Genomic DNA, 15104 nt, shown 5'->3' on the forward strand with positions numbered 1-15104 from the left:
CCCACCCAGGGGAGGGGAGGAACGCCTCCTGCTTAGGCCTGCCCCGGGGCAGGAGCCACGGAGAACGGCCCCCAGGACCTGTCACACTCCCTGTGGCGGGGGGACGCCTCGGAGGCCCAGAGCCAGGCTTGGATTTCTTCCTGGGCTCCCGGCTCCCATCAGCACCCCGCCCAGTGCAGGTGCTGCCCGTCCTGGGCTGTGCTCCGGGGTCTGTGGGGGGCGGGCGCATGGCTCCTGGCTGACGTTGCCAGAATCGGGTGTTTCTTCCCGGAAGTACTTGAGCTGCCCCTGGATGGGCACCAGTGAGACCTCGAGGTCCCCACTCACTGCCCTCCCTGTGCCCACAGGAGAACCTGATGTTGTCCATCCTGCCCAAGCATGTGGCTGACGAGATGCTAAAGGACATGAAGAAAGACGAGAGCCAGAAGGACCAGCAGCAGTTCAACACTATGTACATGTACCGCCATGAGAACGTCAGGTGCGCCGGCCCCGCACGGGCTGCGAGAGCAGGACGGGGTGGGCCCTGTGGGGTGAGCTGAGCGCTGCGGGGTAAGGTCCCCCTGGGACTAGAAGCAGAGCCATGCCCAGTGTGAGCCCCCGTGTGAGCCGCCTTGCTGACGGGCATCGGGGCTGAGATGTGCTTTGGGCTCGGTGGTCCAGCCCCGTTGCTGTACCAGCATCACCCAGAGCCAGGAAGTGGCATCTGTGAGGCCACCCAGCATGCAGGGCCAGCGCTGGGCTCCTGCCTTCCTCCTGGGGCAGGGGGGAGGCAGCCTGGGAAGGAGCCCCTAGAGGGAAGCCCACAGGATAAGCTAAGTGCCAGAGCCCCAAATTCACCCTCAAAGCGCCAGGGTCTCACGGCGTTGGGCTTGAGCAAGGACCTGCTTCCCCGGGATCCTGGCTGCCCTGGGTTGGGAGCAGGAGCTGGCGTGGCGGCAGGGGTGCGGCGGGGCCTCACCGCGGTGCCTCCTCCCTGCAGCATCCTCTTCGCGGACATCGTGGGCTTCACCCAGCTGTCTTCCACCTGCAGCGCCCAGGAGCTGGTGAAGCTGCTCAACGAGCTCTTCGCCCGCTTCGACAAGCTGGCGGCCGTGAGTCCCCTCGCAGTCTGAGCCGGCTCCGTGGGCCCCTCCCTCCTGTCCCTCCTCTGCTTTGTCACTCCTCCCGCCACAGCCCGCGCCCTGCCCTTTCAGAAATACCACCAGCTGCGGATTAAGATCCTGGGCGACTGTTACTACTGCATCTGCGGCCTGCCTGACTACCGGGAGGACCACGCCGTCTGCTCCATCCTCATGGGGCTCGCCATGGTGGAGGCCATCTCGTAAGTGGGTGCCGCTGCAGGGAGGGGGCGCCTGGCCCGTGGGAGGAGCAGGTCTGTCGTGGTGGCCCAGAAGCCCCAGGCCCCGGAGGAGTCGGCTCAGGCATGTAGTGCGGGATGCAGCGATGTTACGTGGGACATAGCGGGGACATGCGGGATGCAGCGACGATATGTGGGACCAGGCTGGGGGCAGTCCTTCTGCCCGCTCAGCTCAAAGGCAGGCAGAAAGCTGGGGGGCACCCAGTTGGCCGCTTGGCCCAGAGGAGAAAAATGCGTGTGGGACCCCTCCTGTAGGGCGAGGGGGGTTGAGAGGGTGTGGGGGCCGGCACCTGGTGCGGCTTCCCCTGACCCTGCTTTCTGTGTCCCTGGCAGGTATGTGCGGGAGAAGACGAAGACCGGGGTGGACATGCGTGTGGGGGTGCACACGGGCACTGTGCTGGGGGGCGTCCTGGGCCAGAAGCGCTGGCAGTATGACGTGTGGTCTACCGATGTCACTGTGGCCAACAAGATGGAGGCCGGCGGCATCCCCGGGTGAGTGTTCCTTCCCAGCGGGCAGGCGTGAGGTCGGAGGGGACAGCCATCCCTCAGGCCTGCGGCTCGGACAAGGGCCTCCTCCCACCAGGAGCCGTGTTCCTTCTCGGGTGCCCGTCTCCTTGGTCTGAGGTTGGCTGTGGCCTCTCGTGCCTGGACCTCTGCAGCCGTGTGTCCGCTCGTCCCCTGTGCCCACTGGCGGGGCTGCCGGGCTGATGCCATCACACTACGGCAGTCAGAGTGCCAGCCTCCCCGGAGGGCGTTACCGTGATGGCCAGCAGCAGGCTCAGAGGAGCGGCTGGCCGGTTACAGAAGCGGCTGGGCCAGGCCCTGCCTGCGCTCAGGGCAGACAGGCTGAGGGCTGCTGAATCCTGCCTGCCTGGGCCAGGGAGTCCCTCAGGCAGTCACCAGCCTCTCCCTCAGGGTGACTCCCAGAGAAGGGTCCATTGCCCCCAAGAGCAGGTGCAGACTTCTGAGTGTCCTTCTCATGTGTACTCTCAGCAGCCTGTGAGGACACAGTGTTATTCCTGTCTCATGGACTTACACTGAGGCTCCGAGAGGGGCAGGGGCCACAGTGCCCACACAGGACCTCCCTGCCTCTGACCTGGGTGGCCCTCTGTCCCATGCGCCCCGAGAGTCTGGCCTGGGCGGCAGGGGGCAGGTGGGCGGGTGAGGGCCCGTGCTCAGGGCCTCTCTGGCTGCGCTGCAGGCGCGTGCACATCTCCCAGAGCACCCTGGACTGCCTGAAAGGAGAGTTCGACGTGGAGCCCGGCGAGGGGGGCAGCCGCTGCGATTACCTAGAGGAGAAGGGCATTGAGACCTACCTCATCATCGCGTCCAAGCCAGAGGTGAAGAAAACCGCCTCCCAGAATGGCCTCAACAGCTCGGTGAGTGTCCCCCCCCCCCCCCCCCCCCCCTGCACTGGGGGACGGGAAGGAGGGGCTGGCGGAGGGGTGACAGAGGACTGGGCGCGGCCTGGTGGCGGAATGGGCTGTGAGGTGCAGGTGGGCATCACAGTGATGCCGAGTCCCGCTGAGCAGGTGGCTAGAGGCCTCCCTTCAGAGGGCCAGCTGGTGTCTGCGGGAGGTGACTGTCCTGTCCGCCGCTGGGAACGCGTGTGGTGCTCTGAGCGGCTGGGTTGCAGGGAGGGTCCCCGCAGGGAGGAAGCAGTGGAAGCCACAGGAGTGACGTGGATGCCAAGGGGGGAGCAGAGGGAGGGCCCGAGGAGGCAGTGGGAGCCCCTCCTTACTCACCTCGGCCCCTCCCGGGCCCAGGCCGGCTCTCCACTCACCTTTTATCTTCGTTCATGTGAAGGTGAAGCTGTGAACAGTCTCATGTCTTTAGTTATTCTGTTAATGTGGCTGTCAGCCAGGTGAGTGTCTGAGAATCGCACATTCATATCCACCCTTGGAGGCTCTCCCCAGCTCTGGATTCTAGGGGCGCTTCCTGAGAGGAAGGGCCCGTTGCCATATGACATTCAGCAGCTATTTTATCAGGAGTCCCTGCCTGCCAGCGCTTGGTACGCCCTCTCAGGGAATTAAGTGTCCTGCTGGAGACGGGTTCTCTCCCGCCATGGCTGCGCAGCCGCCGTCAGCCGCTAGGGGGCGTGGGGCAGGAAGCAGCGGCAGGACTGTCCCGAGCGCAGGAGGAGCCTCAGGGCTGTGCAGGTCTCCGACATTCGGAGCACCCGCCTGCTCTACAGTCAGGGAGACGTGAGCGTGCGTGAAGGATGTGGGAGGGTCACGGGAAGTCACGGGAGCAAACACAGTTCCTTCGCGGAGATCTCCAGGGTTCAGTGGAATGAAGTGAGGAGAGTGTGAGCAGGCATCTCCCACTTATACCAACCCTGTCAGTCTCACCATCCGACATGCCACCTCTGACAACCCCCAAGCTGAGATCCCAGCCCCAGCCAGCGGCCCCGCGCGCAGCTGCAGCCACTGGTGCGTGTCCAGGCGTGTGCAGAGCAGGCAGCTCGCAGTTCCCAGGCGACGGCACGCGCTCCGCTCTCCACACTCCAGCCTCTTCCTCAGCCTTCCTCACCTGCCATGGCCGCTCTTCCTCAGGCTTTCCGCCTGCCATGGCCGCTCTTCCTCAGCCTTCCTCACCTGCCATGGCCGCTCTTCCTCAGCCTTCCTCACCTGCCATGGCCGCTCTTCCTCAGCCTTCCTCACCTGCCATGGCCGCGCTTCCTCAGCCTTCCTCACCTGCCATGGCCGCTCTTCCTCAGCCTTCCTCACCTGCCATGGCCGCTCTTCCTCAGCCTTCCTCACCTGTCATGGCCGCTCTTCCTCAGCCTTCCTCACCTGTCATGGCCGCTCTTCCTCAGCCTTCCTCACCTGCCATGGCCGCTCTTCCTCAGCCTTCCTCACCTGCCATGGCCGCTCTTCCTCAGCCTTCCTCACCTGCCAGTGGCCGCTCTTCCTCAGCCTTCCTCACCTGTCATGGCCGCTCTTCCTCAGCCTTCCTCACCTGTCATGGCCGCTCTTCCTCAGTCTTCCTCACCTGCCATGGCCGCTCTTCCTCAGCCTTCCTCACCTGTCATGGCCGCTCTTCCTCAGCCTTCCTCACCTGTCATGGCCGCTCTTCCTCAGTCTTTCTCACCTGCCATGGCCGCTCTTCCTCAGCCTTCCTCACCTGCCATGGCCGCTCTTCCTCAGCCTTCCTCACCTGCCAGTGGCCGCTCTTCCTCAGCCTTCCTCACCTGTCATGGCCGCTCTTCCTCAGCCTTCCTCACCTGTCATGGCCGCTCTTCCTCAGTCTTCCTCACCCGCCATGGCCGCTCTTCCTCAGCCTTCCTCACCTGACATGGCCGCTCTTCCTCAGCCTTCCTCACCTGTCATGGCCGCTCTTCCTCAGTCTTCCTCACCTGTCATGGCCGCTCTTCCTCAGCCTTCCTCACCTGCCATGGCCACTCTTCCTCAGTCTTCCTCACCTGCCATGGCCGCTCTTCCTCAGTCTTCCTCACCTGTCATGGCCGCTCTTCCTCAGTCTTCCTCACCCGCCATGGCCGCTCTTCCTCAGCCTTCCTCACCTGCCATGGCCGCTCTTCCTCAGCTCATCACTGCCATGGCCGCTCTTCCTCAGCCTTCCTCACCTGCCATGGCCGCTCTTCCTCAGCCTTCCTCAACCTGCCATGGCCGCTCTTCCTCAGCCTTCCTCACCTGTCATGGCCGCTCTTCCTCAGCCTTCCTCACCTGCCATGGCCGCTCTTCCTCAGCCTTCCTCACCTGTCATGGCCGCTCTTCCTCAGTCTTCCTCACCTGCCAGTGGCCGCTCCACTTTTTCAACTTGCTCACACCAGAAGCTTTGAGGATCTTCTTGCCCCCCGCCCCTTTTAAATATATTTTTATTGATTTCAGAGAGGAAGGGAAAGGGAGAGAGAAACGTCAATGACGAGAGAGAATCATTGATTGGCCGTCTCCTGCACGTCCCCGACTGGGGATCAAGCCTGCAACCCGGGCATGTGTCCCTGACTGGAATCGAACCAGTCACTGGGACCCTTCATCCGGCAGGCCAATACTCTATCCACAGAGCCAAGCAGGCAGGGCCTTGACCCCTCTCTCTACCACCCAGAGCAAGTTCTGTTGGCATTTCTTGAAAGATAGAGCTCCACCGGCCCACAGCTACCATCCCCGTCCGTGCCACTGTCATCTCGTGTAGGATTCCTGCAATCGTATCCCAACCAGTCACCCTCCTCTGTCCTTGCCCCTCCCCTGTTACGTGAAATCGTGTCACTCCCCTGCTCAGAACCCTCCATGGGTTTCCTGTCTCACTCAGAGGAGCAGTGGTCAGCCAGGGTCAGGCCCTCACTGCCAGTCCCCTCACTCACTCTGCCCGGCAGCCCTGGCCTCAGCTCCCCCAGTTCATGCCTGTTCCAGGGCCTTTGCACCAGCTGCTCCCTTCGTGGAATCCCCCCCCCCCCCGCCCCCGCCCCCCCCCGCCCCCGCCCCCCCCCCCCCCCCCCCGCCATCAGCAGGCCTTTATTGAAATGTCATCTGCATGGTGACACCTCCCAGACCTCTTCTTTGTAGTCACACTCGGCAATCCGTGTCTCCCGACTTCCTCCTCCTCCAGAGCACTTTCTCTCTCCTCACGTGCTGTGACCACTTTACTGACTGCTGCTGACTGCCTTTCCTCCCTAGAATGTGAGCTCCCAAGGTCAGGGCATTTTGTCTGTATCGCCAGGAATGAGATGAGCTCCTGTCACACAGTAGGTACTCAGTTAATGCTTATTAAATGAATGAATGACTTCCCTGTGTGATAGGGTTTAGTTTATTTTATCAAGGAACATTGGTTTGTGGAATATTCAGACTTTTGGAGGCATCTGACAGGGCTCCGCACCAGAAAAGACCCCTGTGAATCACTGAGCCGTTGAGATACTGTTTTAGGAATAGGAATGGGAGTACTGGGACAAGTTTTAATAGTAGAAATTAATACTAGAAAATTACAGCATTTAAACACTAGAGGAGGAATTGAGTAGTGAAGTTTCCAAGTCTACAAGGCTTCTGAACGCTAGCGAGGAGATTGCAGACTGCAGGTAGACACACCACAAGTCGGTGGGCAGCTGGCAGTGTCTGGAGTCCCTGATGGTGCTGCTTCCACTGCAGGCCCTGCCAAACGGAGCGCCAGTGTCCTCAAAGCCCAGCTCCCCTGCCCTCATCGAGACCAAGGAGTCCAATGGGAGTGTCCACACCAGCGGCTCCACATCGGAGGAGCCCGAGGAGCAGGATGCCCAGGTATGTGCAGGGCTGAGGGCCAGGGTGTGGGCAGGTGACTGTTGCCGCAGGAAGAGTCCTGTGCTCAGAGTTGGAGAGCTAGCCGCCAGCCTGGGCTCTGCTCCTTGTTAGCAGTGTAGCCCAGCAAGTCACCTTCCCCCAGCCCCAGCCCCAAGCCTCCTTGTCATTTACATGGGGTAGGAGTGGGTAACATCAAAAGAGGTACTCGCCCTGGCTGGGGTGGCTCAGTTGATTGGGCGTCATCCTATGCACCAAAAGGTTGCTGGTTCGATTCCCGGTCAGGGCACATGCCTGGGGTTGAGGGCTCAATCCCTGGTAGTGGGGGTGCAGAAGGCAGCCGATCCATGTTCCACTCTCACATTGATGTTTCTCTCCCTCTCCCTTCCTCTCTCTCTAAAAATCTTTAAAAAACACACAAAGAGGTGCTTACCTCTGAGCCTTGCCTAGCTCTGACGTCCCAGAGTCCTATAGACCGAGCGCAGCAAAGACAGCCATGAAAAACCCTAGTTTCCAGGACTGTTTTGGGAGTCAGACTTCAGGGCTGAACTACGCTCACCTCTGACTAGGTCCAGACCCCACAGGTCCCATGCTCAGATGCCGATGGGTGTGGCGTGTCACCCCCACCCTCGTAGCAGGATGTGCTTGGACTGCGCTGACCAGCAGGGGTCTTGCATCCCGATCTCTGGCTCAAGAGCCAGGCAGCGCTCCCCGAGGAGGCTGCCGTTAGGGGTGACCACTGCCGTTTCTGTGGGGGCCACAGGGCCTGGGACAGTGTTCCAGGGAAAGCAGAAGGGACCGGGGCTCTGGATGCAGACCCAAGCGGGAGGAGCTGCGTGGGCGCACTGGGAAGACTTTCCCTGGAAAATGGTTTCTAGAGCCAAGGGATCCCCCAACCCCCATGTCCTCCTCCAACTGCATCCCACCTGCCCCCTAACGCTGCCTCGCTGCCTTGTAGGCCGACAACCCCTCGTTCCCCAACCCTCACCGGAGGCTGCGCCTTCAGGACCTGGCTGATCGGGTGGTGGACGCCTCTGAGGACGAGCACGAGCTCAACCAGCTCCTCAACGAGGCCCTGCTCGAGCGGGAGTCCGCGCAGGTGTAAGTGCCCACCGCGCCCCGGCCCACCTTCCTGACAGGCCCAGGCAGAGGTGGCACTTGCGTCTCACGGCTCGTTTCCACCACAGAGTGAAGAAGAGAAACACCTTCCTCCTGTCCATGCGCTTCATGGACCCCGAGCTGGAAACCCGCTACTCGGTGGAGAAGGAAAAGCAGAGCGGGGCCGCCTTCAGCTGCTCCTGCGTCGTGCTGCTCTGCGCGGCCCTGGTGGAGATAGTCACCGACCCCTGGTGAGGGGCCCTGCAGGAGCCCGAGGCCGGAAGGGCGGAAGGCGACAAGCTTCCTAGCCAGAGGCGTGATGTGGGGGCCTCAGCTGGAGCCTGATGTGGGGGCGCAGCACTGCTCTGTTCCTTGCCCCCCCCGCGGAGCAGCCCCAGCTGACCTCAGGCCCAGGGGATGTGGGGGCTGTGCTTCACTCTGCCCCCTGGGTTCTGGACTAGCACTAGCATCAAAATGGGGGTCAGACCAAGGCTGAGGGACAGGGGGTCTGGGGATGGAGACCCGGCTAGCTGGGCCTCAGTGGTTCTGGGATAAGGAGACAGAGGCTGGGGACACTCCCCATCTTCAGTCACCAAGGCCAGCCTGGTTCCCTTTCTTGGCTCATCTTAGGAAGCACGTTTAGGCTCAGGTCCAGACTGGTAGCTCTAACACAGCAGCCAGTCCTCTGGGGCCAGGCGTGTGTTCTGGAGTCCTTGGCTTAACTGCCCAACTGAGGACGAGTCCCTCCCTCCCTGCCCGAGCCAATCAGCAGCTCATCCTGCTCAGGGATTGATTTCCCCAGCAGGAAGGAGCCAGTGTGGAGCCTGTCCCGTTAGTTTGGGGAACTGTAAAGAGCCTAGGACTCAGTCACATGGGCCTAGGTCCCGGACACGCTTTACTATTGGTTGTGACCGCAGGCCTGTCACTAAGGCAGCGGTTCTCAATCTGTGGGTCGCGACCCCGTTGGGGGTCGAACGACCTTTTCACAGGGGTCGCCTAAGACCATCGGAAAACACATATATAATCACATACTGTTTTTGTGATTAATCACTGTGCTTTAATTATGTTCAATTTGTAACAATGAAAATACATCCTGCATATCAGATATTTACATTACGATTCATAACAGTAGCAAAATTACAGTTATGAAGTAGCAACGAAAATAATTTTATGGTTGGGGGTCACCACAACATGAGGAACGGTATTAAAGGGTCGCGGCATTAGGAAGGTTGAGAACCACTGCACTAAGGGCTCCTGAAGCATCAGCTTGTAAAGCCAGAGCTGACGAGGCTAATCCGAGGATAATAGTACCTGCCCCAGCTAACTCAGGGTTGTTGTGAGGCTCAAATTCACTCATTCATTCACAAGTATTTACTGTCTTCTTCATGCCTGTGGCTAAGGTCTAGGGATGTAGCAGTGAAGGTAACATAAAAAATCCCTGCTCCAGTGGAACTGGAACTTACATTTTAGAAGGGGAAGATAAACGTGAACAATTAAGTAATCAGAATATATATGCAGACAGGATAAGTGCTACAGATACAAGTCAAGTGAGGAGAGAGAGGGATGCTGGGGGTGAGCTGGATTTTGGCTTGTTTGCATTTTTATAGGATGCTCAGAGCAGGCCTCGCTGACAGGGTGGTATTTTGAAGGGTGAAAGGCGACCAGGAACCGGGTGCAACCAAGAATCAGGCACTGGATTAGCAACATCATAGCTATGTGGCAGCATGCTCATCCTAAGAATCCCTTCTCAGGTGTTACTGGGCTCTGCCCGGGGCATCTGCGAGCCTGCCTCCTCTGGGAAAGTCCGGAGTCAACAGTGATAGCTGGGGAGGGCCGCACGTTCCCAGGCCCCACACTCAGCGTCACATAGAACTTTCCGGTGCAGGCTGGTGCCTTCTGCCTCCTATCCCTCTCTCACCCACCCTCACTGCTCCCTCCGGTCCCTCCTCATTGACTTCTCTCTTACAGGCTGATGACCAACTATGTGACCTTCGTGGTTGGGGAGCTTCTGCTTCTGGTCCTGACGGTCTGCTCGCTGGCTGCCATCTTTCCCCGGGTAAGCGGCACTCCTTTCGGCCCAAAAGCCCTTGGGAAGTGAGCGTCACTCCCTGTGAAAGTGAGTATTGATGGAGTCACGAATCCTATCAAGTCCTTACAGAGGACAGATCTGTTAGAATGGTTCAGGACTATCCACTCATTCAGACTCCACAGTGAGTCATTCACTGACATCGCTGAGCACCCCCTCGGGGCCGGGCTCATGGGCTCTGCGGCTGGAGCGGCCTGAGTGTGTAAGCCAGAGCCTGAGAAACGAGAACCTGTCAAACAGCAGTGGAGGCCCAGCTGGAAGGTGGGTTGGCCCTGACTGTGGAGGACCTTGAAAACCAGGAAAAAGGACGAAGACTTACTTCTCTGAGCGCTGGGGTACATGCAGCATTTTTATCAGAATGACCAAACCAAAGTAGTGTTTTAGGAAAATTAATCTGGCAGGTGGCTTGTCAGGTAATGGGAGATTTTAGGTATGCCGGCCCGGGAAAGCAGACTAGCCAGGCAAAGATGGCTGGCCCTGACAAGTCTCCCGTCTTGGCCTTGTCACTTGGAGATAAGAAACGGGCTACTGCTGGCTAACGGGCTACTGCTGGCTAGTGCTGCCCACAGCCTCCTGGGCTGGTCCCATGTCTTCTGAGGAAAGGGTTCTGCTATCTGGGAGCCATGACATTTCATAATGGAGGAGAGATAGAGTGCCAGGATTCCTGCGCTCTCTTCTCCGCTCTGCCACAGTCAGGTTTGGCTGACTCGCACGCACAGCACTACTTTTTAGGTTCCTGGGAAGTATGAGAGCACCTGGAGTTGTTAGCAGTTGTCTCAAGGCTCATGGCCCTTGAAACTCCATTCCTTCTAGGCCTTTCCTAAGAAGCTTGTGGCCTTCTCGACGTGGATTGACCGGACACGTTGGGCCAGGAACACCTGGGCCATGTTAGCCATCTTCATTCTGGTTATGGCAAATGTCGTGGACATGGTGAGTTCCTGCTGTCCTTGTGAAGGGACACTCCCATTAGTGGGAAAAGGCTTCCATACTGGCCAGCATGGGCAGCTTGTCAAACCATTCCTCCACCCGAGACAGGTGGCATTAGGTTCCTAACTAGATCCTGGCAAAACAGAGGGGTCTTCTCCCCAGGAAAACTCTGAGACTGACTTGTTCCCAGCTCCTTGTTCTCCAAGTTCAAGAACCAACACCATGCACCAGATCCCACCATGTGCTAGGTGCTTTATCTATATTGGCTTACTTAATCTTTTTTTTTACTTTTCAACCACAGTTTACATTCATCACTTAATCTTGATAACAATCCCAAGAGGGCAGTATTATTAGCTGTAGTTCCATATGAAGAATTACAGCTCAGAAAGGTTAATTCACTTATTCTAAGTCACACAGCCAGTAAGTGACAGAGTCGAGAATTGAAGGTCTAAATCCCAATCCCGTTTCCTTCTTACCTCACTGCCCAAGGGGTACAATACTCACAAGTGTTCCGCATATCTTGAGTATCCCCTGCACTGTGGGTAGGGTCAGGTATCTGTCACAACAAGGAGGCAGACCTCTTCCACTAAAGGACCTCTTCTGTTCTGTCTTCATCCATTTGACCAGACCTTCCTCGAGCTGGGTCACTGGGGAGAGCAGCTGCAGAGCCCAAATGGCTGGAGGCAGACAAAGTCCTCTTCCTTGCTGTCCTTAGTTTATGGCGAAGCTTTGGCTCCCGTGAGGGGGTGGCCAGATGCTTTCTTGGGGTGGGGGGAGGAAAAGCATTTGGAAGCCAAAAGTCTACTGATTCAGAGCCACCAGCCATTTATTGAGCACTGGGTGCTGGGAGCTGTGACATGTTCTCTTCTCTTGTTCGTCATCACAGCTCCCACTAATTTGGGGGGCACTACAGACGTTCTTTTAAAAAGTCCTATTTTTTCAAATATATTTTCTTTAACAATCTAAGCACAGGAAAAAACTCAGCATGGAGAGCCCGGCTAGAGTGGCTCAGTTTGTTGAGTATTATACTTTGCACTGAAAGGTTGCTGGTTCGATTCCCAGTCAGGGCACATGCCTGGGTTGTGGGTTCGATTCCCAGTCAGGGCACGGAAGTACAGAAGACAAACCAATCACTGTTTCTCTCTCATATATCTCCCTCTCCCTAAGCATATCTTCTGGTGAGGCTTAAAAAACAAAACAAACTCAGCATGGAGCCTTACTGTGGCAGCAATATAAATGACACAGCCTTAGGGCCAGCTGATCACAAATCCAACGGAATGGAATTAGGAGCTCCAGAACTAACATGCCCCTGAGTGGCATGGTGCTCACAGTGCAGGGAAGAAAAGCCCCACGCCCTTTGTCAGAACACACCCGAAGGCTGGTGCCGATCTGGGGACCATTGTTTAACAAGGTCATGGACATTGTGCAGGATACCTGGAGATCCCGTCTTTAGTGGATGGTGAAAATCCAGGGGGTTCTGAAACTTTTCACATGCTGGAGTCCCATGCCGAGAACTTCCCCAAAGCCAGCCAAGCTCAGTGGGTGAAGGCTACAAAAAATAGGATAGATTGTTTGTGGATGCACTTTCTACTGACTACATCTGCCCAGCAGTGGGACCAGTGACCAACTCCGAAATGGGGGAGCATGGGAGCAGAGTGGCTGCCATCTGTGCAGTTGTGAGGTGTGGGTGATGAGCTGGCTCCACGTTCCCTCTTTAACAGTGTGATGTGGACAACAGCGTTACTAGATTTGAAACCTGAAGACTGGACTCCTAGCTCTCTGGCTTCCCCACTTGCTGATTGCGCTAGTTTGGGCGAGTCCAGCCTGAGCCTCTCTACAATGGTGGCAGTACTAAAAACACTCAGGGAGTTTTTGTGAACATCCAAAGGGATGATAGTAAAGCTCTTAGTAGGAATTACACTTGTATTCTTCCTTGGTAAATTTCCCCACCCTTCTGGGTGTTTCTGAGGGAGCCGGGGAAGTGGCAGCTGAGCGACTGCCAACAGCCTTCTCTGACAATGTCTGCTGTTCCCTTGACCGTGTTCTTTCCGGGGCCCTGGCCTCCAGCTGAGCTGCCTGCAATACTACATGGGACCCAACAATGGCACCTCGGGGATGGCGACAGAGGATGGCTGCATGGAGAACCCCAAGTATTACAACTATGTCGCCGTGCTGTCCCTCATCGCCACCATCATGCTGGTGCAGGTCAGCCACATGGTGAAGCTCACCCTCATGCTGCTGGTCACGGGCGCTGTGGCTGTCATCAACCTCTGTGCTTGGCGCCCCATCTTTGATGAATATGACCGCAGACGTTTCCAGGAACACGGGTAAGATGACACTTGTTTAGGAATCTGGATTTTCTTCTTCCAACTCCTTCGTCCCCATTTCTAAGTCATGGCCCTCCACTGCGGTGGCTTTCTATCTCTAGGGAATCGGGGTTCAGGGCTGCTCAGAGACGTGCCTCTGAACGGCAGTGAACCTGGGGCAGATCTTCCCATACTTGATGAGGGGAGGGTCTGGGCTGCCGAGGTGTTTGCCTGGGCACCAGCCTCTTGTACCCAAATGGGGCCTGAGTGTGCCATTATCTGTCCAACAGCGTTCCTCTGGTCGCCTTAGAGAAGATGCAGATACTCTCCACCCCAGGGCTCAATGGCACTGGCAGGTAAGGTGACTGCTTTCCCTCTGGCCCGCATTTTTGGCTCCTTTCCTCTAGACCAGTGGTTCTCAACCTTCTGGCCCTTTAAATACAGTTGCTCATGTTGTGACCCAACCATAAAATTATTTTTGTTGGTACTTCATAACTGTAATGTTGCTACTGTTATGAATTGTAATGTAAATACCTGATATGCAGGATGGTCTTAGGCGACCCCTGTGAAAGAGTTGTTCGACTGCCAAAGGGGTCGCGACCCACAGGTTGAGAACCGCTGCTCTAGACTCTAGACCAGCCGTGGGCAAACTACGGCCCGCGGGCCGGATCTGGCCCATTCTGGCCCATTCGGCTGTTCTATCCGGCCCGCGGAGCCCAAAGAGCGGAGGGTTCTCTTGCTCTCCCCTCCGCTCCTTCACCAGCAGCAGTGCTAACATGGCAACGTCAGGAAACACGGCCGCAGCTCCTTCTTCTGAGTCCAGTTTAAGAACCCATTGTGGCCCTCGAGTCAAAAAGTTTGCGCACCCCTGGCCTAGACTCTAGAGACAGGGAATACTATGGCCAGAGCCTTACGACCTCAGCCTTGTAAAGGCACATGACCTGGGATGTTGGAGTAGAGCAGTTAGTGTGTTTCTCTGGGAGGGCTGGGGCAGAGGTGGAATGGTTTTAGTATGGGCCTGGTCATCCCGAGTCAGAGGGAAGCTTGGAGAACAGCCACAGTGTGGTCTAGAGGTGGGGTGAGGGGGAGAGGAGTGAAATGGATGGTGCTGCATTTAACGGGCTGGCAGTGCAGACAGCAGAAAAAGGAGGAAAAAAACCCACTGCCTTCGACCTAGAAGACTTGGATTCTTAACCTGTCAGTGATTTGTGGAGCAGCAGGCAGCCCATTTTTCCCGAGTCTCAGTTTCATGTCTTTAAGAGGATAGTGGACAGGAAGCTCTCCAAGGTCTCTTCTGCTCTCAAGTTTTAGAATGTTGTGACTCAGTGACTTGACTGCAATCAGGTAAGTTTTAACAAAAGATTAGAAGATGGGGAGAACTCTGAAATAGTCCTTCACACAAGAAGAAATCTAAATGGCCACTAATAAATGAAAGGCATTTAACACATTGCGTACCGCATGGAAATCTCTAAGACATACGCCAGGGACCGCACGTTTTTGGGCAAACTGCACATTATTTAAATCATCATCATGCACTTTAGGTGTTGTTTTTCAATAATTATAACATTTTTATTTACAAAAACAAATAATTAAAGTTCCTAGTACTTTTTTAACGTATGGTACTGCGTAAAACAGTTTCCTCTATGAAGAGGGACCAAACAAAATTTACATAAGTATCTAGATTTGCTCCTTTTTCCACGGGCGTGAAAAACAAGAACACGCGTGAGCGGTCCTTAACAGATGGCACGCGAAACACGAGAAAACTCCTGAGTGGTACGAAATGTGTTAAGTAATCAGGAAATCCAAATTAAGACCATAACAAAAGACCAGTTTAGCAAGAATTAAGAAGTCTGATAATACCAAGTACAATGGTAACTCATAGATTCCAGCAATTCTACTGCTACACACATTCCTCAGAGAAATCCATGTACATATATTTGCCCCAGGATGTGTACAAGAATTCATAATAGCCACACAAACATTCAAAACAAATGAAAACGATCCAAATTATATAAATAGTGAATGGTATATAAGTTGTGGTATATTCATGCAACAGAATACTATACAGTAATAAAAATGAATTGCATAGCTCCATGCAAAAATAT

General features: G+C 56.2%; 1 protein-coding gene across 3 annotated transcripts in view; it reads left to right on the plus strand.

Moving 5' to 3' along the window:
- Window positions 1–15104, plus strand: part of ADCY3 (adenylate cyclase 3) — a 51568-nt gene that overhangs the window by 30499 nt on the left and 5965 nt on the right. For 2 of the 3 annotated variants that reach the window (XM_036335182.1, XM_036335183.1), the window contains exons 4-15: window positions 348–478; window positions 980–1091; window positions 1194–1321; window positions 1691–1849; window positions 2559–2736; window positions 6457–6585; window positions 7541–7683; window positions 7770–7931; window positions 9649–9736; window positions 10580–10696; window positions 12761–13020; window positions 13287–13355. In XM_036335182.1, coding sequence (XP_036191075.1) covers window positions 348–478; window positions 980–1091; window positions 1194–1321; window positions 1691–1849; window positions 2559–2736; window positions 6457–6585; window positions 7541–7683; window positions 7770–7931; window positions 9649–9736; window positions 10580–10696; window positions 12761–13020; window positions 13287–13355 — 1676 coding nt within the window. The remainder of the gene's footprint in view (window positions 1–347; window positions 479–979; window positions 1092–1193; window positions 1322–1690; window positions 1850–2558; window positions 2737–6456; window positions 6586–7540; window positions 7684–7769; window positions 7932–9648; window positions 9737–10579; window positions 10697–12760; window positions 13021–13286; window positions 13356–15104) is intronic. The other variant, XM_036335184.1, reaches the window with a different exon arrangement.

Source organism: Myotis myotis, unplaced genomic scaffold, assembly GCF_014108235.1.
Source record: "Myotis myotis isolate mMyoMyo1 unplaced genomic scaffold, mMyoMyo1.p scaffold_m19_p_14, whole genome shotgun sequence".
In the NCBI taxonomy this organism is placed as follows: Eukaryota; Metazoa; Chordata; class Mammalia; order Chiroptera; family Vespertilionidae; genus Myotis; species Myotis myotis.